Source organism: Cucurbita pepo, chromosome LG01, assembly GCF_002806865.2.
Source record: "Cucurbita pepo subsp. pepo cultivar mu-cu-16 chromosome LG01, ASM280686v2, whole genome shotgun sequence".
In the NCBI taxonomy this organism is placed as follows: domain Eukaryota; kingdom Viridiplantae; phylum Streptophyta; class Magnoliopsida; order Cucurbitales; family Cucurbitaceae; genus Cucurbita; species Cucurbita pepo.
In genome coordinates, this window is record NC_036638.1 from 1,242,265 (window position 1) to 1,259,438 (window position 17,174).

The 17,174-nt window shown below is 36.4% G+C and overlaps 3 protein-coding genes across 9 annotated transcripts; 2 read left to right on the plus strand and 1 right to left on the minus strand.

Moving 5' to 3' along the window:
- The first annotated feature begins 601 nt into the window (after positions 1-601).
- Positions 602-5,758, plus strand: LOC111791626 (protein Daple-like). 2 transcript variants are annotated; one of them, XM_023673043.1, is made up of 7 exons: positions 602-819; positions 938-983; positions 1,436-1,890; positions 2,037-3,885; positions 4,071-4,277; positions 5,052-5,405; positions 5,614-5,758. In XM_023673043.1, the coding sequence occupies exons 3-6, from the start codon at positions 1,526-1,528 to the stop codon at positions 5,367-5,369; spliced, it is 2,739 nt and encodes a 912-aa protein (XP_023528811.1). In that variant the 5' UTR covers positions 602-819; positions 938-983; positions 1,436-1,525; the 3' UTR covers positions 5,370-5,405; positions 5,614-5,758. The 2 variants fall into 2 exon arrangements, with proteins under 2 accessions (XP_023528811.1, XP_023528803.1); XM_023673035.1 differs by lacking the exon at positions 938-983 and having other exon boundaries at positions 5,052-5,758.
- A 661-nt stretch (positions 5,759-6,419) lies between these two features.
- Positions 6,420-10,714, plus strand: LOC111778043 (probable protein phosphatase 2C 38). Of its 6 annotated transcripts, none has more exons than XM_023657674.1 (6): positions 6,420-7,270; positions 7,369-7,410; positions 7,575-8,110; positions 9,032-9,414; positions 9,564-9,800; positions 10,122-10,714. In XM_023657674.1, the coding sequence occupies exons 3-6, from the start codon at positions 7,786-7,788 to the stop codon at positions 10,344-10,346; spliced, it is 1,170 nt and encodes a 389-aa protein (XP_023513442.1). In that variant the 5' UTR covers positions 6,420-7,270; positions 7,369-7,410; positions 7,575-7,785; the 3' UTR covers positions 10,347-10,714. The 6 variants fall into 6 exon arrangements, with proteins under 6 accessions (XP_023513442.1, XP_023513451.1, XP_023513425.1 ...); XM_023657683.1 differs by having other exon boundaries at positions 6,420-6,668; XM_023657657.1 differs by having other exon boundaries at positions 6,420-7,410.
- A 2,109-nt stretch (positions 10,715-12,823) lies between these two features.
- LOC111792727 (CDP-diacylglycerol--glycerol-3-phosphate 3-phosphatidyltransferase 2-like) lies at positions 12,824-16,933 on the minus strand. The gene is made up of 7 exons (XM_023674293.1): positions 16,111-16,933; positions 15,198-15,295; positions 15,028-15,078; positions 14,787-14,900; positions 13,756-13,812; positions 13,586-13,671; positions 12,824-13,372 (listed from the first exon to the last, which is right to left on the minus strand). The coding sequence occupies exons 1-7, from the start codon at positions 16,715-16,717 to the stop codon at positions 13,252-13,254; spliced, it is 1,134 nt and encodes a 377-aa protein (XP_023530061.1). The 5' UTR covers positions 16,718-16,933; the 3' UTR covers positions 12,824-13,251.
- Between the last annotated feature and the right edge of the window lie 241 nt (positions 16,934-17,174).

The following is a 17,174-nucleotide window of genomic DNA, read 5'->3' on the forward strand; positions in this document are numbered from 1 at the left end:
TTGATTGATTGAAGCATTTTTTGAGAATAATTTAATTATAAATTATTATAAATGTTTTAATAATAAAATATCAATTATAAAGTTTTATGGTATAAATTTAACGATCAAATTTCTAATTATTAAAGCATTTTTTAAGAATAATTTAATTATAAATTATTATAAAGTTTTAATAATAAAATATCAATTATAAACTTTTATGGTATAAATTTAACCATCAAATTTCGAATTGATTGAAGCATTTTTTTTAAAAATAATTTAATTATAAATTATTATAAAGTTTTAATAATAAAATATCAATTATAAAGTTTTAATAGTATAAATTTAACAATCTTACATGGTATCAAAATTAGCGAAGACACGTATTTCATGTTGAGATAAATTGGAAGTATTTTTATATAAACTAAAATAACTTCTAGTTTTAATTTTGTTATTTTATTATTATTATTATTATTTGGTTCGTGAGAGGATGGGTGTACTCGCCCTCACTGTATCATTACCCAACGAATCCCGCTCCTCTTCGGCATTATTAGCGGCAACAAGAGTTTTTTAAATATATTTTCGGACAAAACTACCTTTTCCATTTCTTAAACAGTCCCAGAAATCTTCACACTGGACGGTTGGATGCAATATTATCACTTAATTTCTGATGTAATTCAATCGTTCAAACACTGCCAATCCCCGCCACAACTGTAATTGGTGTGCTGCTGGCCATTCAATCCCGCCAACTCTCCCAGCATTCAATGCTTGATTGCAACTTTCCTAAAATATTGGAATTATGAGTTGTCTTTGGTGATTTGAATTAGGAATCGGCGACTTTCGGTATGTTTAAGAGTTTATTTCTGTTTTGATTTCTGCAATCAGTGTGAATTACTTGTGTAGATTCCAGTTGTTTATCTTTACATTTTCTGAATCTGTACTGTCCGTTTGTTTGATGAAGTTTGGGAGGATTTTGTTGTTGCTGCTGCTGTTATGCACATCGGAGAGTAAGTGATTTTCTCTTCTGTTTTCTGTTTTTCTGGAGTTTCTTTATCGATCAAAGGAGCTTTAGCATCTTAAAAGGAAATTGAACTGTTCAGCGATCTGGTTTGGTTTTGTTCTCGTTTCAGTTTTTATTTATTTATTTATTTATAGCTCTAGATGTTGTTTCTAACCTCCTCTGTTGGATTCCACGAAATGCCTTTTTTCGTGAGGATGATATACGCCCTCATGAACTTTTACTTTTCGAATTGTTATTTTTGTTATCTTTTGCCCGTTTCAATTTGGAGCGAACTTTTTTTTTGTTTTGGTCATCTTAAGGTCGTCAGCGAACCAGTCGCTTGTTTGATGGTAGACTGTTTGTATGTATCCAAACTGCACGTTTCGAGATCGTAAACCATTTTTGCTGTTTGCTTCTCTATGTTTATCTATTAACGATGTTCTGTTTTTTTTTTTTTAGGTCTAGAGTGATTGCATTTGACATGATATTGAGAAAAAAACATTGGGATTGAAGGGCAGAAACTTCAATAATCAATAGCCAGCGCAGAAGATGAAGAAGTTCTTTCTTAGATCGTTTGGCAATGGCTATGGCAAAAATGATTCAGTTCATCCATCATCAACAGATGACAGCGAAGCTTATTGGGAGCATCCATTAGGGAGTAGGATGGGTACTTCTATTGGTGATAAGGCTGGAAGTAGTCCCCAGAGGTCCAAGGATTTGCCTTCCAAGTTCGATAGGCAAATAGATGATAATGAACGGTCCTGCAGCCGTCCTAAACTTAGAAGGACCCAATCGTTATCTTCAGCTGCATTTAGAGACCAAGGTCAAATAAACTTCGATGGTTTGATTGATCCAAGTAGATCTACTGGTAATGCTAGCAGTCGCTCAAAACGGCAACATGAACAGTCATCTCGGTAAGGACGTTTATTCTGATAATTATTAAAAAACATTATAAGAAATGTATACTGGATTGTATAGGGCATTCAGCATGTTATCTTTTTTTAATTGGTTTCACCATAGTATTCATTAGTCTAATTTATGATCTCTTGGTTTATGCTAGTTGCCAAAGTCCATCTCGAGAGATGCAATTCAAGGTAAAGCAGACTGAATTGCCAAATGACTATACCTCTGGATCTGTTAGGCCATGCTCCAGAACTTGCTATGATTCTTCTGGAAATTCTACCACTAGTTCCAGTATTGTTTCAAATAGGGTCTTGGACCGCTACATTGATGGAGAACAACATCAGGAAATAAATGGATCCAAGAATAAGTATTCTCAAAGAAATAATGGGTGGCGACCTCCTCGAGCTCAGTGTCTGCCACCCTCTTCAACAACGGCTAGCATTAAAGATAATCCAAGATCCTATTCGTCCAGAGAAACTAGAAGTTCTCTTTCTCGTTTCTTATCTGAAGATGGAGAATATGGATTTGGGAATGACTCACCTCGAAGTGCAATGACTGTTGTTGACAGACTCTCTCAACAACATGTTGTGCCTAGAGGATCCTATAAAGAGCTCGGTGAAAATATACCTATCACAGTTGCAGATACTTACAGTCGATCATTGAATGGATGCTTTGATCCTAATGCAGATTTGACAAAACCATGCTTCCCTACAGATGAGCCTGGCGAAACTGATGGAGAACTACAAAAAAAGGCCAAGGAAGCAGAGGAGAGGATCATGTTTCTGTCTGAAGAACTTGAACAGGAACGCTTAGTTCAATATAGCAAATTTGATGTGTCAGATCTTATCCAGATAATAAAAAATCTCACAGGGGAGAGGTTCGCATTGGCACTTGAAGTTTCAAGCCTTCTGCAGTCTCGAATTGGAGATAGGACATGTGCCAGAGAAGAGCTTAGACAAGCAAATGAAGAATTGGAGTCCAGAACACAGAAACTGGAGAAGGAGAAAACTGAGTTGCAGGTAGGTTTGGAGAAGGAGCTAGACAGAAGGTCAAGTGACTGGTCATTCAAGCTTGAGAAGTACAAGTTAGAGGAGGAGGGGCAAAGGGGTCGAGTTAGAGAGCTGGCTGAACAAAATGTCTCCCTACAAAGAGAGGTTGTTTCTTTAAACAAGAGGGAAACAGAGAACAAAAGCATGACAACTAATCTGGAGCAAAATATCCTCGACCTAACAGCTAGAATTGATGAAAAGAATGAACAAAATAAATATTTACAGCTAAACCTGTCTAAATTAGAAGAAGATTACCGGGGATCAATAGAAGGCATGGATTGCATCAGAAAGAATTTTGAGGAAAAAGAGAAGGAGTGCAGGGAGTTGCATAAATCAATCACGAGGTTAACAAGGACCTGCAATGAACAAGAGAAGACTATTAATGGTTTAAGGGAAAGATTGAGTGAGCAATTTGGTAATATTCAACCAATGGAGAAATTGGATAAGGAATTTGAAAAATTGAAGATGGAACAAATGAGATTAACAGGAGTGGAACTGGCTCTGAGAAAGGCGTTAGAATCTTGTAGGGTTGAAGTTGATTCTCTTCGACGTGAGAATATAAATATATTGACTCACTTAAAAGACAATGGGAATGAGAGAGGTGCTACAACCTTCAAGTTGGTTAATGAAATGTCAACTCGTGTTTACCATCTACAAAATCAAGGTATGGTATTATTAAACGAGAGTACTCAATTTTGTTCCCAGTTACTTGAGTTCATCAAAGAGAAAGCTGCTCAGCTTCATCCAAATAAGCATAGAACGGAGCATATCGAGAATGGTTTAGATGCACATTTTTTTCTTGAATCTGAAGCGAAAATTCAGGGCTTCAAGTATGGGATTGAGAGCCTGACAATGAGTTTACAGAAAATATCTATGTTGTTGCAAGCGGAGTCTAACTCCACTTCTCCGAGCTCAGGTGTAGACAATGCACTACAACTAAATAGTCAATATTCAGAGGTGAGTAGTTTCTGATTTTGTTCCTGGAAAAGGGACATTATACTAAATCGTAATTCATTAGAGTTGATTTTAAGTTATTTCTTTTTGGAAAAAAATTCTTATTTGGTAAATCCATCATGGGTTATTCCGGTTTTACTTGTTTTTCACTATGGCTGCGGCATTTACAATTTTCTTTTACTTCATAGGACGGTTTAAGATCTGAGCTTAAAGCAGAAACTTTATTCTCAAGCCTATTAAAAGAGAAACTATTCTCTAAGGAGCTGGAAGTGGAGCAGTTGCAAGCAGAACTGGCGACAGCAGTAAGAGGGAATGACATGTTAAAATGTGAGGTCCAGAACGGAATGGAAGGCCTTTCCTGCCTCTCACATAAGATAAAAGATCTTGAACTTCAGGTATTTTCTTGATGTCAACTTGAACTTAAAGATAGATTTTGTTGAATGGAAGGTTTTATCATTTTGGACGTATGACTGACTGATTATGAAATTTTAAGAATGTTCTAACATGCGCTATTTTCAATCTATCATGTTTAATACCAATTCTGATTGCTTATTATGGTTCCACATAACTATTTTTTTACCCTTAAAATTTTATTTGGAGATAGAGGACTGTATTCTAGATGACAACTTGGAAAAAATATGATGAACTAATGTCTTTCCCTCTATATTTATCTGCTTCCATCCCCTGCACCCATCATCAATGCATGCTGAGAATTATTTGTCACATTATTATACTTCTCTTTAGCATTTTTTATTTTATGTAATGTGGCATATAAATATAGTCGACACTTTAGTTTGACTAATGTGTCTTTGTTCGACATGTGCTAGATATTTGGATATTTCGATACTTACTGTCTGTTGGACACATATCAAACATTTGTTAAGTATATCAAATGAACATGTATAGTAATATAGGATAAAAATAATAAACTTTGGGAGTGAAATACATAAGAATCATTTGAAAGCCTATAAATTTATTAGCTTATTGCCTTTTATGATATATATATTTTAACAAGTCCTTTGCTTATTCGTATATTTAATTTTCATAAAATGGCGTGTCACTGTATTTATATTTCATATCGGTGTCAGTGCTTCTTATATTCTTGTTCCCTTAGTTCCAAAGATTTGAAGAGCTCGTTAAATTTAAATCATGGGGTCGTTATTTTACAGTTGCTGAAGAGAAACGAGGACATAAACAAGTTACAAAATGAGCTGGAGGAGTCTAGAAGGGAATTAGAAATTCTAAGGGACGTACTTCAGAAAATTTCAAAGGAGAAAGACATGTTGTGGGAGGAAGTAAACAAACACAGGGAGAAAAACATGCTACTGATCTCCAAAGTTGATGAGTTGAAATCAAAGATTGAGACATTGGAAGAGGACATCTTGCTGAAGGAAGGTCAGATAACAATCTTAAAAGACACACTCACCAATAAATCCATTGACCTTCTTGCTTCTCCCAAATCTTCATGGGAATCTCGAGTGCAGTAAAAAATAATAGCTGGAGGATTTAACCGAGGCTTGCGGGTAAATTTCTCACTTCATATTTCATAGTCGTACTTTTTATACTTTTATGTCTGGTTTTGATTATTTTACATATCAGCCTTTTGATTGTTTCTCTCTTTTTCTTAAAAATCATCTTTTGGGATCTTCGACGAAGTGGAAGATTCTGAAGTTTGAACTTGACCATGTTTTGTTGATGTATCTACTTAGTTCATATACTCTGATTTGCAAGGTAAATAGGGGGAAATATAGTTTTTGTCGCTGTATCAAGTTAACGATTTTGGCTCCCTTCACGAGTGAAAGGTAAATTTGTGCTATGAACTATTCGACCTCGTGCTTTATTAGGTGTTTCTTTTATAAAGTAAACTTTCAAAGCTCACTTATTCCACCTGGTGCTTAGCTTTATTAGGTGTCAAAAATCATTTTGGTTCGATAACTCATTAGATTATAAATTTAGTCTCGTTAGATTATAAATGTATTATAACATTATCAATATTAGTGCTATAAAGTATAAGTTGCATGGATTATAAATTGCATAATTAATGACTTGGACTATGTTCAAACCAAAGTAGTTTGATTTAGATTGGTTTTTGGCCAAAACCATATACCATACCCCATACCCGATTCAATCAAAATTTAAAGCTGGTTAGGTGGGTGAGTGATACAAATAATTTGAATAGGTTTCAGTTTCAATCAAATTATATATATATAATTAATTAATTAATATCATAAAATTCAAATATCAATATTTTTAATTTTTATAACCCGTTTTGAATAAAAAAGAAAACATTTACAGTTAACTTACGTACTATCGTAACAGTAATAGGTAAATTTTTCAGTATTAATATATTTTCTTGGTTATTGGCTAAACTTTTTTAAGGATTTTTCAATAAAAATATATTTTGAAAATTTAAATAAAATCATCACTGAAAAGATTGTTTTCTTANAAAAAAAAAAAAAAAAAAAAAAAAAAAAAAAAAAAAAAAAAAAAAAAAAATAAGAATACAGTACAAACAGACAAGTGCTTAGATCGAAATAGACCAATGAAATTAAACGTATAGTTTAACCATCGAATTGCCGTTCCCGCGGAATCTCTCAAAATCGACGACCTCGAGCAGTCCGTTCGAGCAGCGCATCAAAAATTAAGCCACCGAAGATGGAAGAAAATATGCGGAATGGAACTTCAGAAAATTCGAAACCCAAATGCTGGTGTCGAATCAGGAATCAGTGCGCTGCTGAAAGAATCGAGGGCTCATTTTACCAGCGAAGCGAAGGGGCGTGATTCAGGTTGGGTTTGGCTTACTTTCGACATCGTAGGGTTTATCATTCCTTAATCCTCGGCTTTTCAACTTATCTCTCACAATTTTCCCGGAAAATTTACTCAGTTTTCCGAGAAAGTGATATGGTGGAACTTTCTGTCTTTACTTTTTTGTTTGAATGATTACTTGGATTCATATATTTTAGGGTTTTTGCTATTTTTTTTAATGTTCTGCCAATCAGAAAAGAAGGTGAGCAATAGTTGCCTGAAATGGCGGGTTCGTTAAAGGTTAAAATCAAGAATCCAGGCTATAAGTTAGAAAACCAAAACTGAAAAGTGCCAAATTTAATTTAATAAACCGATAAGAACCCTTAGAAAACGAGGGCTTTTTTTATTTTGTTTATTAAATTGTTCCCAAACCAAGGGATTCTGTTGTTGGAGAGTGATCCATCTGTTTCTTTGGCTCAAAGAAACAGAAAAAGGAAAAAAAAATAATAAAAAAAAAAGAAAAAAATTTAAAAAATTCAAAAAAGAAGGAAAAGAAAAGGAAGAAATCCCAAGGAGGAGGAGGGCCAATTAAACTTGAGGAATTTCCCTCTTTCCAGATCTGCTGGTTTCAACGTTCTGACAGGTTTTTTTCTTCTGTCAGAACACCCCAAATTCTTTTTACTTGATTCCCTTCGTTCATTTTCATCTTATAATGCGTTTCTCAGTCTATAATTTGGACAGTTTTGCAGAAAAGTGTCTGCAAACTCTCTCGGCTATCTCAAGGTTTGTAATGCAACTTCTTTTACTTGATTTTTGGTTTCTTTGTATTCTTTAGTGTTCCTAGGTTCAATTTTTGTTCTTTTGGTTGATTTATACTTAGAAACTGTTCTATATGTTCATATGTATCAATTTTGAACTTTCATTCAATGTGATTCTTGAATTTGCAGTTTCTACGTATAGACATCAAGAAACTCAATGTCTTATTGTTGAAATACTGATGGTGTCTGCTTTGATCAATGGTTTTCTGACATCTGAAACTCGTTATTTCGTACATTTGTGAACGAAATAAAGGGAACTTTTGGTTTTAATACTATCCTTCCGGTCGGTTTTAAAGAATGGTTTTTCATGCTGGATCATTTGGGTGAGAATATGTAAGGGATGGTATCTGAAACTTTGATGAAGATTGTATCACCCTGCTGGAAACCTTCAGTTGAAGGCGGAAATTCTAGTAGAGGTGGGGATGCAAGTGGTCGGGTTGACGGGCTGTTGTGGTACAAGGATTCTGGCCGCCATATTAATGGAGAATTCTCAATGGCAGTTATTCAGGCAAATAAATTGTTGGAAGACCGCAGCCAGCTTGAGTCAGGGCCACTGAGCTCATTTGAATCGGGTCCTGTTGGAACGTTTGTTGGAATCTATGATGGCCATGGAGGTCCCGAAGCTGCAGAATTCATAAATGATCGTCTGTTCAATAATATGAAGAGTAAGTTTTAATCTACTTATGCTAAATACCTCTTCCACTTCTTCCTCTTCAAGGTAGCTTTTGCCTTGTGTGTGTTGATTTTCCTCCTTAGACCGAAATTTAAGTTTGTAGTCTAATGGCGAGTTTGTGTTGACTTTTGAAAAATGTGTTGATGCATTCGAAGTAGAAGCGCTAATTGGGTGTTTACTCTAAAAGGACTTGATTGAACTTTCATAATCCCCTTGGCTTGGCTAACCATAACCAACATTCTGAGAATTTTGATTAGTGTTTTTAATGGGCGTAAGTGGACGTTTTTACTATAACAGCCCAGCCACCACTATTAGATCTTGTCTTCTTTGGACTTTTCTTTTTGGGTTTTAAAACGGTCTACTATGGAGAAGCCCACCGCCCTAGATATTGTACTAGGGGTTCTCCTCAAAGTTTTTGAACCCATGCTAGGGAGAGGTTTCCACACCCTTATAAGAATGTTTCGTTTCCCTCTCCAACCAATGTGAGTTCTCACATTTACCTTCAAAAAATTATCCGAAATTCACCCTAATTCTGCCTAACTATAATTTTTATTTCTTGTTCTAGTCAAGGTAAATGGTACACATTCTTTAGACATTAATATTACTGGACATTGTCCTATAAGATGGACTAGACCAGGATTTTATTGAAGTAAGTTCATTATTTAGACTGCAAAAGAATTTGATATCCTCCTTTTAATGGGTACGTGTAGAGGTTGTTATGGTTGGGAAGTTTGTTGTTGTTCATAAAATTCAAGATCGTAAATGAAACTAGTCTAATTTGATGCCCAAAGAAAATGATGGAAGGAAAGATGTATATTGGTCTTCGTGGAGCCCTGTTGTGACTTGTGAGTGCTTATTATGGTCTCTTACCAATTTGTATTATATGGCTAATGGGAATGTTTACACTTGACAGCTTTTCATGGTGCAGAATTTATTCCAGATAATCAGGGAGTATCGGCTGAAATTATTAACAAAGCGTTCGTGGAGACAGAGGAAGAGTTCTTGTCTCTTGTAAAGAAACAATGGCTTATTAAGCCGCAAATTGCTTCGGTTGGTTCATGCTGTTTGGTAGGCATAATATGTTGTGGATTACTGTATATTGCAAATGCTGGAGATTCTAGAGTGGTGTTGGGAAGAACTGAAAAAACTCATAAAGAGGTTAAAGCTGTCCAATTGTCGTCTGAGCACAATGCAAGTATTGAATCTGTGAGAGAGGAGTTGCACTTGTTGCATCCCAATGATCCACACATTGTGGTCTTAAAGCACAAGGTGTGGCGTGTGAAGGGTGTTATACAGGTTTGTTCTTCAACCCCCCTTGTCTTCTTTGATATTTCCTGATAGAACATGTTTGATTTGGTATGCTCTGAACTCTACGAAAGCTCTAAAAGTTCTCTACATTGAACAACTAGTTATGAACTAGAAACTATCACTCTGCTCATATGTAGGTCTCAAGATCCCTTGGTGATGCTTATCTGAAGAAAACCGAGTTCAACCGAGAGCCTCTTTTGCCGAAGTTCAGATTACCAGAACCCTTCCACAAGCCAATACTTCAAGCCGAGCCTGCTATCGTAGTGCACAAACTGTACCCAGAGGATCAGTTTCTTATATTTGCTTCAGATGGTCTTTGGGAGTATATAAGCAATCAGGAAGCTGTCGACCTCGTCCATAGTTGTCCACGTAACGTACGGTCGATTTCTGCTTAACTTAAGTTCTTTTTGTTCTCTTTTGCTCTTCTGTTTGCTTAGAGTACTACCTTCTTATGTGAAAATTGAAATAGACTTCTGGGCTGCCTGCTTAATACCTGTTACTAGAAATAGATGTTTATAAAAAACTGATATAATCAATAGTAATGTTCATTGTTTGGTGTGATACTCCCTGTAATGGCTCCTCCTCTTGTTTTGAGCTTGTTGTTGTAATCTGTCTGGCAATTATTCCTTCTTTGTTCATCATTTTTTTTCAAATCATTTGGGTTTCATCCATGACTTGGTATTGTATATGTTCAGGGGATTGCAAGGAAGCTCGTTAAAGCTGCTCTTCATGAAGCTGCAAGAAAAAGAGAAATGAGGTACACAGACCTGAAGAAGATCGACCGCGGGGTAAGACGACATTTTCACGACGACATAACTGTTATAGTTTTGTTCCTGGATTCGCATCTGATTAGTCGCAGTCCGAGCCATGGACCTATGCTTTCAATCAGAGGGGGTTCTGGTATCCATCCTGGCTGCTAGATCTTAGTTTCTTCATTTGTATTGCAAAATGAATGATTGTTTGTGTTCAAAAGAGGAGAGATTTGGAAACATAGCCCTTTTCTTTTCCCTTCCCCATTTACCCTTTCTTTTTCCTTTCCTTTCCTTTTGTGTTTTCTTTTTTAATGTATAGCACTCTTATTACCTATGAGGTCTCCTTATTGACATTTGTGTCAATAGTACATACAGAGAGAATATTGACTAGGAGTCACCAATCGAGTCACAGGTATCTAACATATTCATACGTAACGATTTTCCACAAAGTGGTGGCGAAAGATATAACTTGTACAAATCTTTCTATTTTCCAATTCGATCTTATCCATTCGTTCGTCGAGCTATTTACTCGATCGCAGACATTTCTGGAACATCTCTTTTATTGTCAACCTTTTTTAGATATGAATCTATCTGATTTAGAGGGAAGAACTTGCATTTGTATCTCAATTTCAATTCAAATTTGGGTTTGGGTTTGATTCACACTCCATGTTCTGAGAAATATTTGCCGGAAAAGGAGTCTTACTCTCTCTTTATTGTTCTTAATCGTTTATTAGAGTTCGAATAGGGGGAAACTAAAAAATCTTACTCTTAGTGGACAACTTGGGACCTGAAAGAGTGGGAGAATGTGATGAGATCTTACTCTTACCCAATATTAAATGTAAATGATATTCTTATAACTAATAGTTCATTTCATATTTCTTAAATTTTTAAACATTAAATGTTTAAGTGATTTATTAGATATTTTAAAACATCGTATTTATTACACCAAGTTTAGCAACTAAATGTTGAAGATATAACAAATTTAATGAAATAGAGTACTCTGCCCCTGTTATGAAATTGTTGGAAGTAAAATTTTGAGCTCAATAATTTCTTTTCATGGATTATAGAAGACATTGCAGATAACTTTTGCAAGGTTACTTTGATCTGTATCTTGATGCCTAGCTATGTCACTTTGATGGTGGTAGAGATGGAACTTGTTAGACGAATACAACCCTCCAATAGTATGATATTGTCCACTTTGAGCATAAGTTCGATCATTGCCTAAATTAGTTAGCTGGGACTTTCATCATCCAACAAGCTAACAAATTTTAGGGGAGATTTTGAGAGAAATCTTCGAAATCTTCATTATTTTAGATGTATTCTTGCATCCAGACTTCATTGAATTGATCTCTGCACTCGCTGTCTGAGATAGCCATTGCTATATACAATTAAGTCTCTGTCCATTTCCTCTTTGATGTTTTTGAGTTGCGAGTATTAGCACTGGTAGCAGCTCTTAGGGAGAGAGTCTTGACTTGATTAAATATATTGGCAGCAACTTTGAAGGGCCTTCATTGTTTCGCGATGTAAGTATCCAGGCAAGAATTCCTTTTTATGCTCATAAGCTCGAGTTACATATCCATTAGTACTAAAGCATCATAATCTAACTAACAGACACATCTTTGGCTTGGAATTAGACCAGACTGAAAGAAAGCAAAGACCGTGGCACTTTAGTACTGACGTAAGTGAGTTGGGTCGGATCAGTTTCTGTTCAACACCGACACCGAGATTAATTATTAGAATTGATCACCTGACTAACAGACCCAAACTCACCACTATCAGATATTGTCTATTTGGACATCCTCCTCAAGGGCTTTCCCTCAAGGTTTAAAACGCGTTTACTAGAGAGAGATTTCCACACCCTTATAAGTAATGCTTCGTTCCCCTCTCCAATCAACGTGGGATCTCACATAATCAGTTTGTGAATTTTGTCACTTTTCCTTTGCACTCCTATTCGGGACACCAAGCTCTACATTTATATCTGTGTATTTGAGCTATCCATGGGGTATTAGTCACCATATTGAATAATTTTTCCTATATGGGTCCTTTTTTTTTTAAGATGGATCATTGAAAAATCAAAACGAATCAATTGAGAATCTAACCAAATTTCGTTTCATTTCGTTTGAAATTGTTTTTATGGGTTCGTTCAATTTTCAGTCTTCAATTTGGCGAAAGTTAAAGTTAATCAACCCATCATACTCCTACTACATCATGACTAACGTGTTTCATTTTAACTTATTTTTATGGGTTCGTTCGATTTTCGGTCTTTCAGTTTTTGTGAAAACAAAAGTGAATGAAACCATCATACCCCTACTACATCATGACTGACTTGTTTCGTTTGAATTTGTTTTTATGGGTTCGTTTGATTTTTGGTCTTCATTTTTTGTGAAAACAAAAGTGAATCAAATCAACAAACCTCTACTACATCATGACTAACTTGTTTTGTTTGAACTTGTTTTTACGGGATCGTTCGATTTTCGGTCTTCAATTTTGGTGAAAACAAATGTAAATCAAACCATCAGACCTTACTAACAGCATTTTTATGTTACAGCATGACTAACTTTTTTCAAGTAATTAACAAATCTTCCAAACAAATAAAAGAAAAAAATAAATATCCTGTTCTACTACATCAATGTAATTTCAGTGAGTTTCATCTAAAAATTTCAAAGAAAAAGAATATCTACAAATCTTGAAAACTCAGCATCCCTGGAAAATGTCAGGTTTATCGCAGCATTGACAAGAATACTCAAGGGATTGAATTTAAATAACAACGAGCATGTGATAAAGTGCCACTTTATATAATTTCTTTTTTAAATAGTCAGTAAATTTATAGTTACATCAGACCTCAGTCCAAACTTCCAGTTTCAGCTTCAGCAGGTCTGTAACTATGGCTGCTGTCTTCTTATAAATCATCCACAGGCTGCATGTCACTTGAGAAACTGGCTTCAGCAGTCTCTAATGGGCATCACCCACCAACAGATCAAGCAATCAGTCAATTTTGGCCATAGGATGACCTAGCTCTTGCATGTGTGGTCAAACAAAAACGAAGAGGATCGAAAGGTTGGGTCGGGTTGTGCTAGCGAAACAAAACTTTCGAGATCTTGCGGGAATAAACAAATAGTGACCACACGGCAAGCCAAGCTGATATGTACAATAAGACCACACCAGTTGCTACTAAAATTCCAGATCCTCCAAGACTAATAAAAAGGAAAAATGAACCAATTAGCTTTGCAGATATAGAAGAGCAGTTCTGTAGTGTTCATCATTTTCGGTACTATTCATTCGAGAAAAATTCAAGACTAAGAACACCTTTAGAACAGAACACATTCAAGTATAGTTGGAATGAATGTTTCTTAGGTTGTTAAAGCCTCGAAAGATGATCGATGAAGAAAAAAAGAGAGAAAACGAACCTGCTGTCTCGGCTAGCCAGAAGGGTGGTTAGTGCAATCATCTGTGTTGCTGTTTTCCACTTCCCCAAGTTATTTACGGCCACAGCCTGTTTCTCAAGTTATAAAACTCAGATAAAAACTTCATCAATTCTAACAAACTGAATTGGTTTTTTGCATATAGAAAAACAAACCTCTAAAAGCTTGCTATTCTGGGAAGCAGCCCATTCTCTAACTGCAGACATGGTTATCTACATATAAATTGCAAACGGTCTGTAAGATATCAGTTACGAATTCATTGATGAATCAAATATACAAAAGCAAGATCAAAGAAATAGGGAGGGAAAAAAAAGGAAAGGAAAAAGTGAAGCAGGCACACAATAAAAACGTGTGCCCTATCAGATGTACATAAGTGGTACATAAGGGGCACACTGATAATTAAAGAAGGCATTCTCAAATCAAAGGTACCGCTAGCAGATATTGTGCTCTAAGGGCTTTCCCTTTCGGGCTTCCCCTCAAGGTTTTTAAAACGCACTTGCTAGGGAGAGGTCTCCACACCCTTAAAAAAAATATTTCATCCTCCTCCCCAACCAATGTGGGATCTCACAATCCACCTCCCTTCGGGGCCCATCTCCAATCGATACACACTACTTTGGGGCCCAGCGTCCTTGCTAGCACACCGCCTCGTGTCTACCCCCCTTTGGGGGGCTCAACCTCTTTGTTGGAATATCGTTTGGTGTCTAGCTCTGATACCATTTGTAACGGCCCAAGCCCACCGCTAGCAGATATTGTCCTCTTTAGGTTTCTATTTCGGGCTTCCCCTCAAGGCTTCTAAAATGCGTCTTCTAGGGAGAGGTTTCCACACCCTTATAAAGAATGTTTCATTCTCCTCCCCAACCAACGTGGGATCTCATAAAAGATATATAATCTAAAAGTATTAATTGAAGATGTTGTAGAAAGTAGTAGGGAAAGAAAAATCTAACTTTTCCTTAATGTTGCTCAAAATGGCTGATATCCTCCAAACAAGAGAATAAGTAGCTACCAAGGAGAGCATACCAACACGCCCAACTCCACCCCACCCCACCCCCGAAAAAACATTTAAAAAAAAAAAGAAAAAAAACCTCGGACATGAGTGTGCTTGGATCATCATAATTATAATGCAAGGTGTGGGGGCAGATATCCTGGTAATTAAACAAAATACCAAATAGGCTAGAAAATTTATTACCTCCCGGCCAATAATTGCAATTGACGGTAGAGTCAGAAGCCAAGGAACATGACCAAACACAGAAACCTCCAAAGGTTGTGTACATAGTAAAATCAGTGTGGCAGCAACCATAAGCTGTTGTAAAGGAATGTTAGTTAGTTAATAATTTCTTAACCATATCTGAACTAAACAAAATTGATTCAATTTCTTTCAAATGGATCAAGCTTATGAGTGAGAACCTAAAAAAAGAAGAAGGCCCAACCTTATCAGCTACTGGATCAAGAAATGCACCAAAAGCAGAACCTAACCTCATCTGATAAATGCAATTAAGATCAGGACCAGGCTAACTCAGGCAGCTATAAAAAAAAGAATAGCCAACACAGGTTTTTTCCACCATACAAGATATGGACTTCAGGCATGTGTATAACAAACCTTCCGAGCAATATAACCATCGAGCCAGTCTGTAACTGCTGCAGCAATGAATATACTAGTTGTCGCAGTCGTTCCCCACCAATTATCGACATAGAAGGCTAATAACAGAAACACATATCATCATGATTAAATTCAAGTACACTAAAATTAACTTTTACTTCAATGTCTACAAACTAGAGGAAAGTGGTTTGAAATGAACAACAAATAATCGACGCAGAAGGCTAATAACATAATAAGTGTGTGTGTGTGTGTGTGTTTTATAATTATCAAAACCAAGTACATTAAAATGACTGCTTTTCACACCCAAATGCATTAGTATCAAAAGTAGACAGTAGTTTCAGAAAATTAAGGAACAAATTCAAGCGTTCATGATAGGCAGCTGACAACAGTCTAATTTTGATCAAATATTGCCGTCATAAATGCTTCAAATCCACTGTAATAATCAGCTGGTATGATACTTTCAGGCTTAAACAACAGAACAAAGTAACAACAAAGGAATATTTTGTATAATAACAAGCTATAGAACTGTCGGTTGCAAGAACTATAAGCAGTCGCGGAACAGCTGTTAACCCAATGGGAACAAGAACTAAAGCAAATATTAGCTACAATCGTTGAACAGAGTGAAACTAACCCGCATTCAATCTCATTTTCGAACAAAATAAAACAAAAACTTATCTTCCAAGAAATCGTGACAATCGTTAACACAAGCCACATACAGAAATTGATCACATCGATTTCCAATAAGAAAAAAACCAATGGGATTATCAATCGGAGCCAATGTCAGGTCAAATTTACATCACAACAAGCAACACAATTTAGAGATCTACCATTAATCACGCTTCAATTCACTTCAATCAGACGATCAGAACAAACATGATTGCGATAAACAAAGAAGCAGGAATTTGGAACATACTACAAACAAATATCGGGACAGCGGCCACTCGGGCAAGCGTCAGAATGGTGGGCAATGTCAGCAATTTGGAACGTTGTGGCTCATGTTGGTGCATTAATGGCGATTGGCTCTGGCTGTCCAAGTCGTCTTGATACCAGCCATTGTTATGATCCTTGCTCTCTGAACCCATATCAGCTACAAATTCAGAGCCGGCAGATGGAGGAGAAGCAGAATCAGAAGCAGAGCCTGATCCTAACCCAAAAACCCCTCCTCTTTTTTCCGACGAAATGGAATTACACCTTTTAGACCCAATCGAAAAACATTTATTATAACCGCTACGAAACCCTAAAATTTTAGGAGGGCCCTTTTCGTACACTAGGCGATTGTTAGGTGCTGAAGTCCATCCAATTCCACCTCCATAAATCACTGAATCTCTATCACCGCCTCCCGACGGAACCGGCGGCAGCGGTTGGGGGAGTCCAAGGGAATAGCGGCCGGTGGCGGTGGCGGAAACGGATCGTAGCCAAACGTGGAGGGCTCTGCGGGGAGAATTCGATGAATAGAAGAAGAAAGGATTGTGGACATGGAAAGTGGCGGCCATTATCGATGTCTGCTTGAGGCTTAACATGATGATGAGATTGGATTGGTGGTGGAGATGGAATGGGGTTTTCTTGGTTTTAGCTGGATTTTGGGTGGAAGTGCCTGGATTGATTGGGATTCCAATTTCATTTCCCTTTCTACATCAATTTGACTCATTTCTGTTTCAACATTCCTCTTCCTTCCCTCTCTCCTCCTAATTTTGCGCCACATCCATTCCTTTCCCTTCTCATATCAAATCAATTACCCTTTTTCTCTCTCAAAATTCATAATCACTATAAATTCCATACTACTTTTCATTCACTTAACCTAACTCTAATTTCCTTATATTGGTTGTATCAATCAAAAAAATAGTATTTATAAGATTCTATTACATTATAGCGACGATATGGTCGCTAGCTCTTGGGTTCAAGTGGCTTTTCATCTCTAACCACAACTCATCCCTAATTCTTCAACATCGGGACATTCAGTTAGTTTCATCCAAGGTT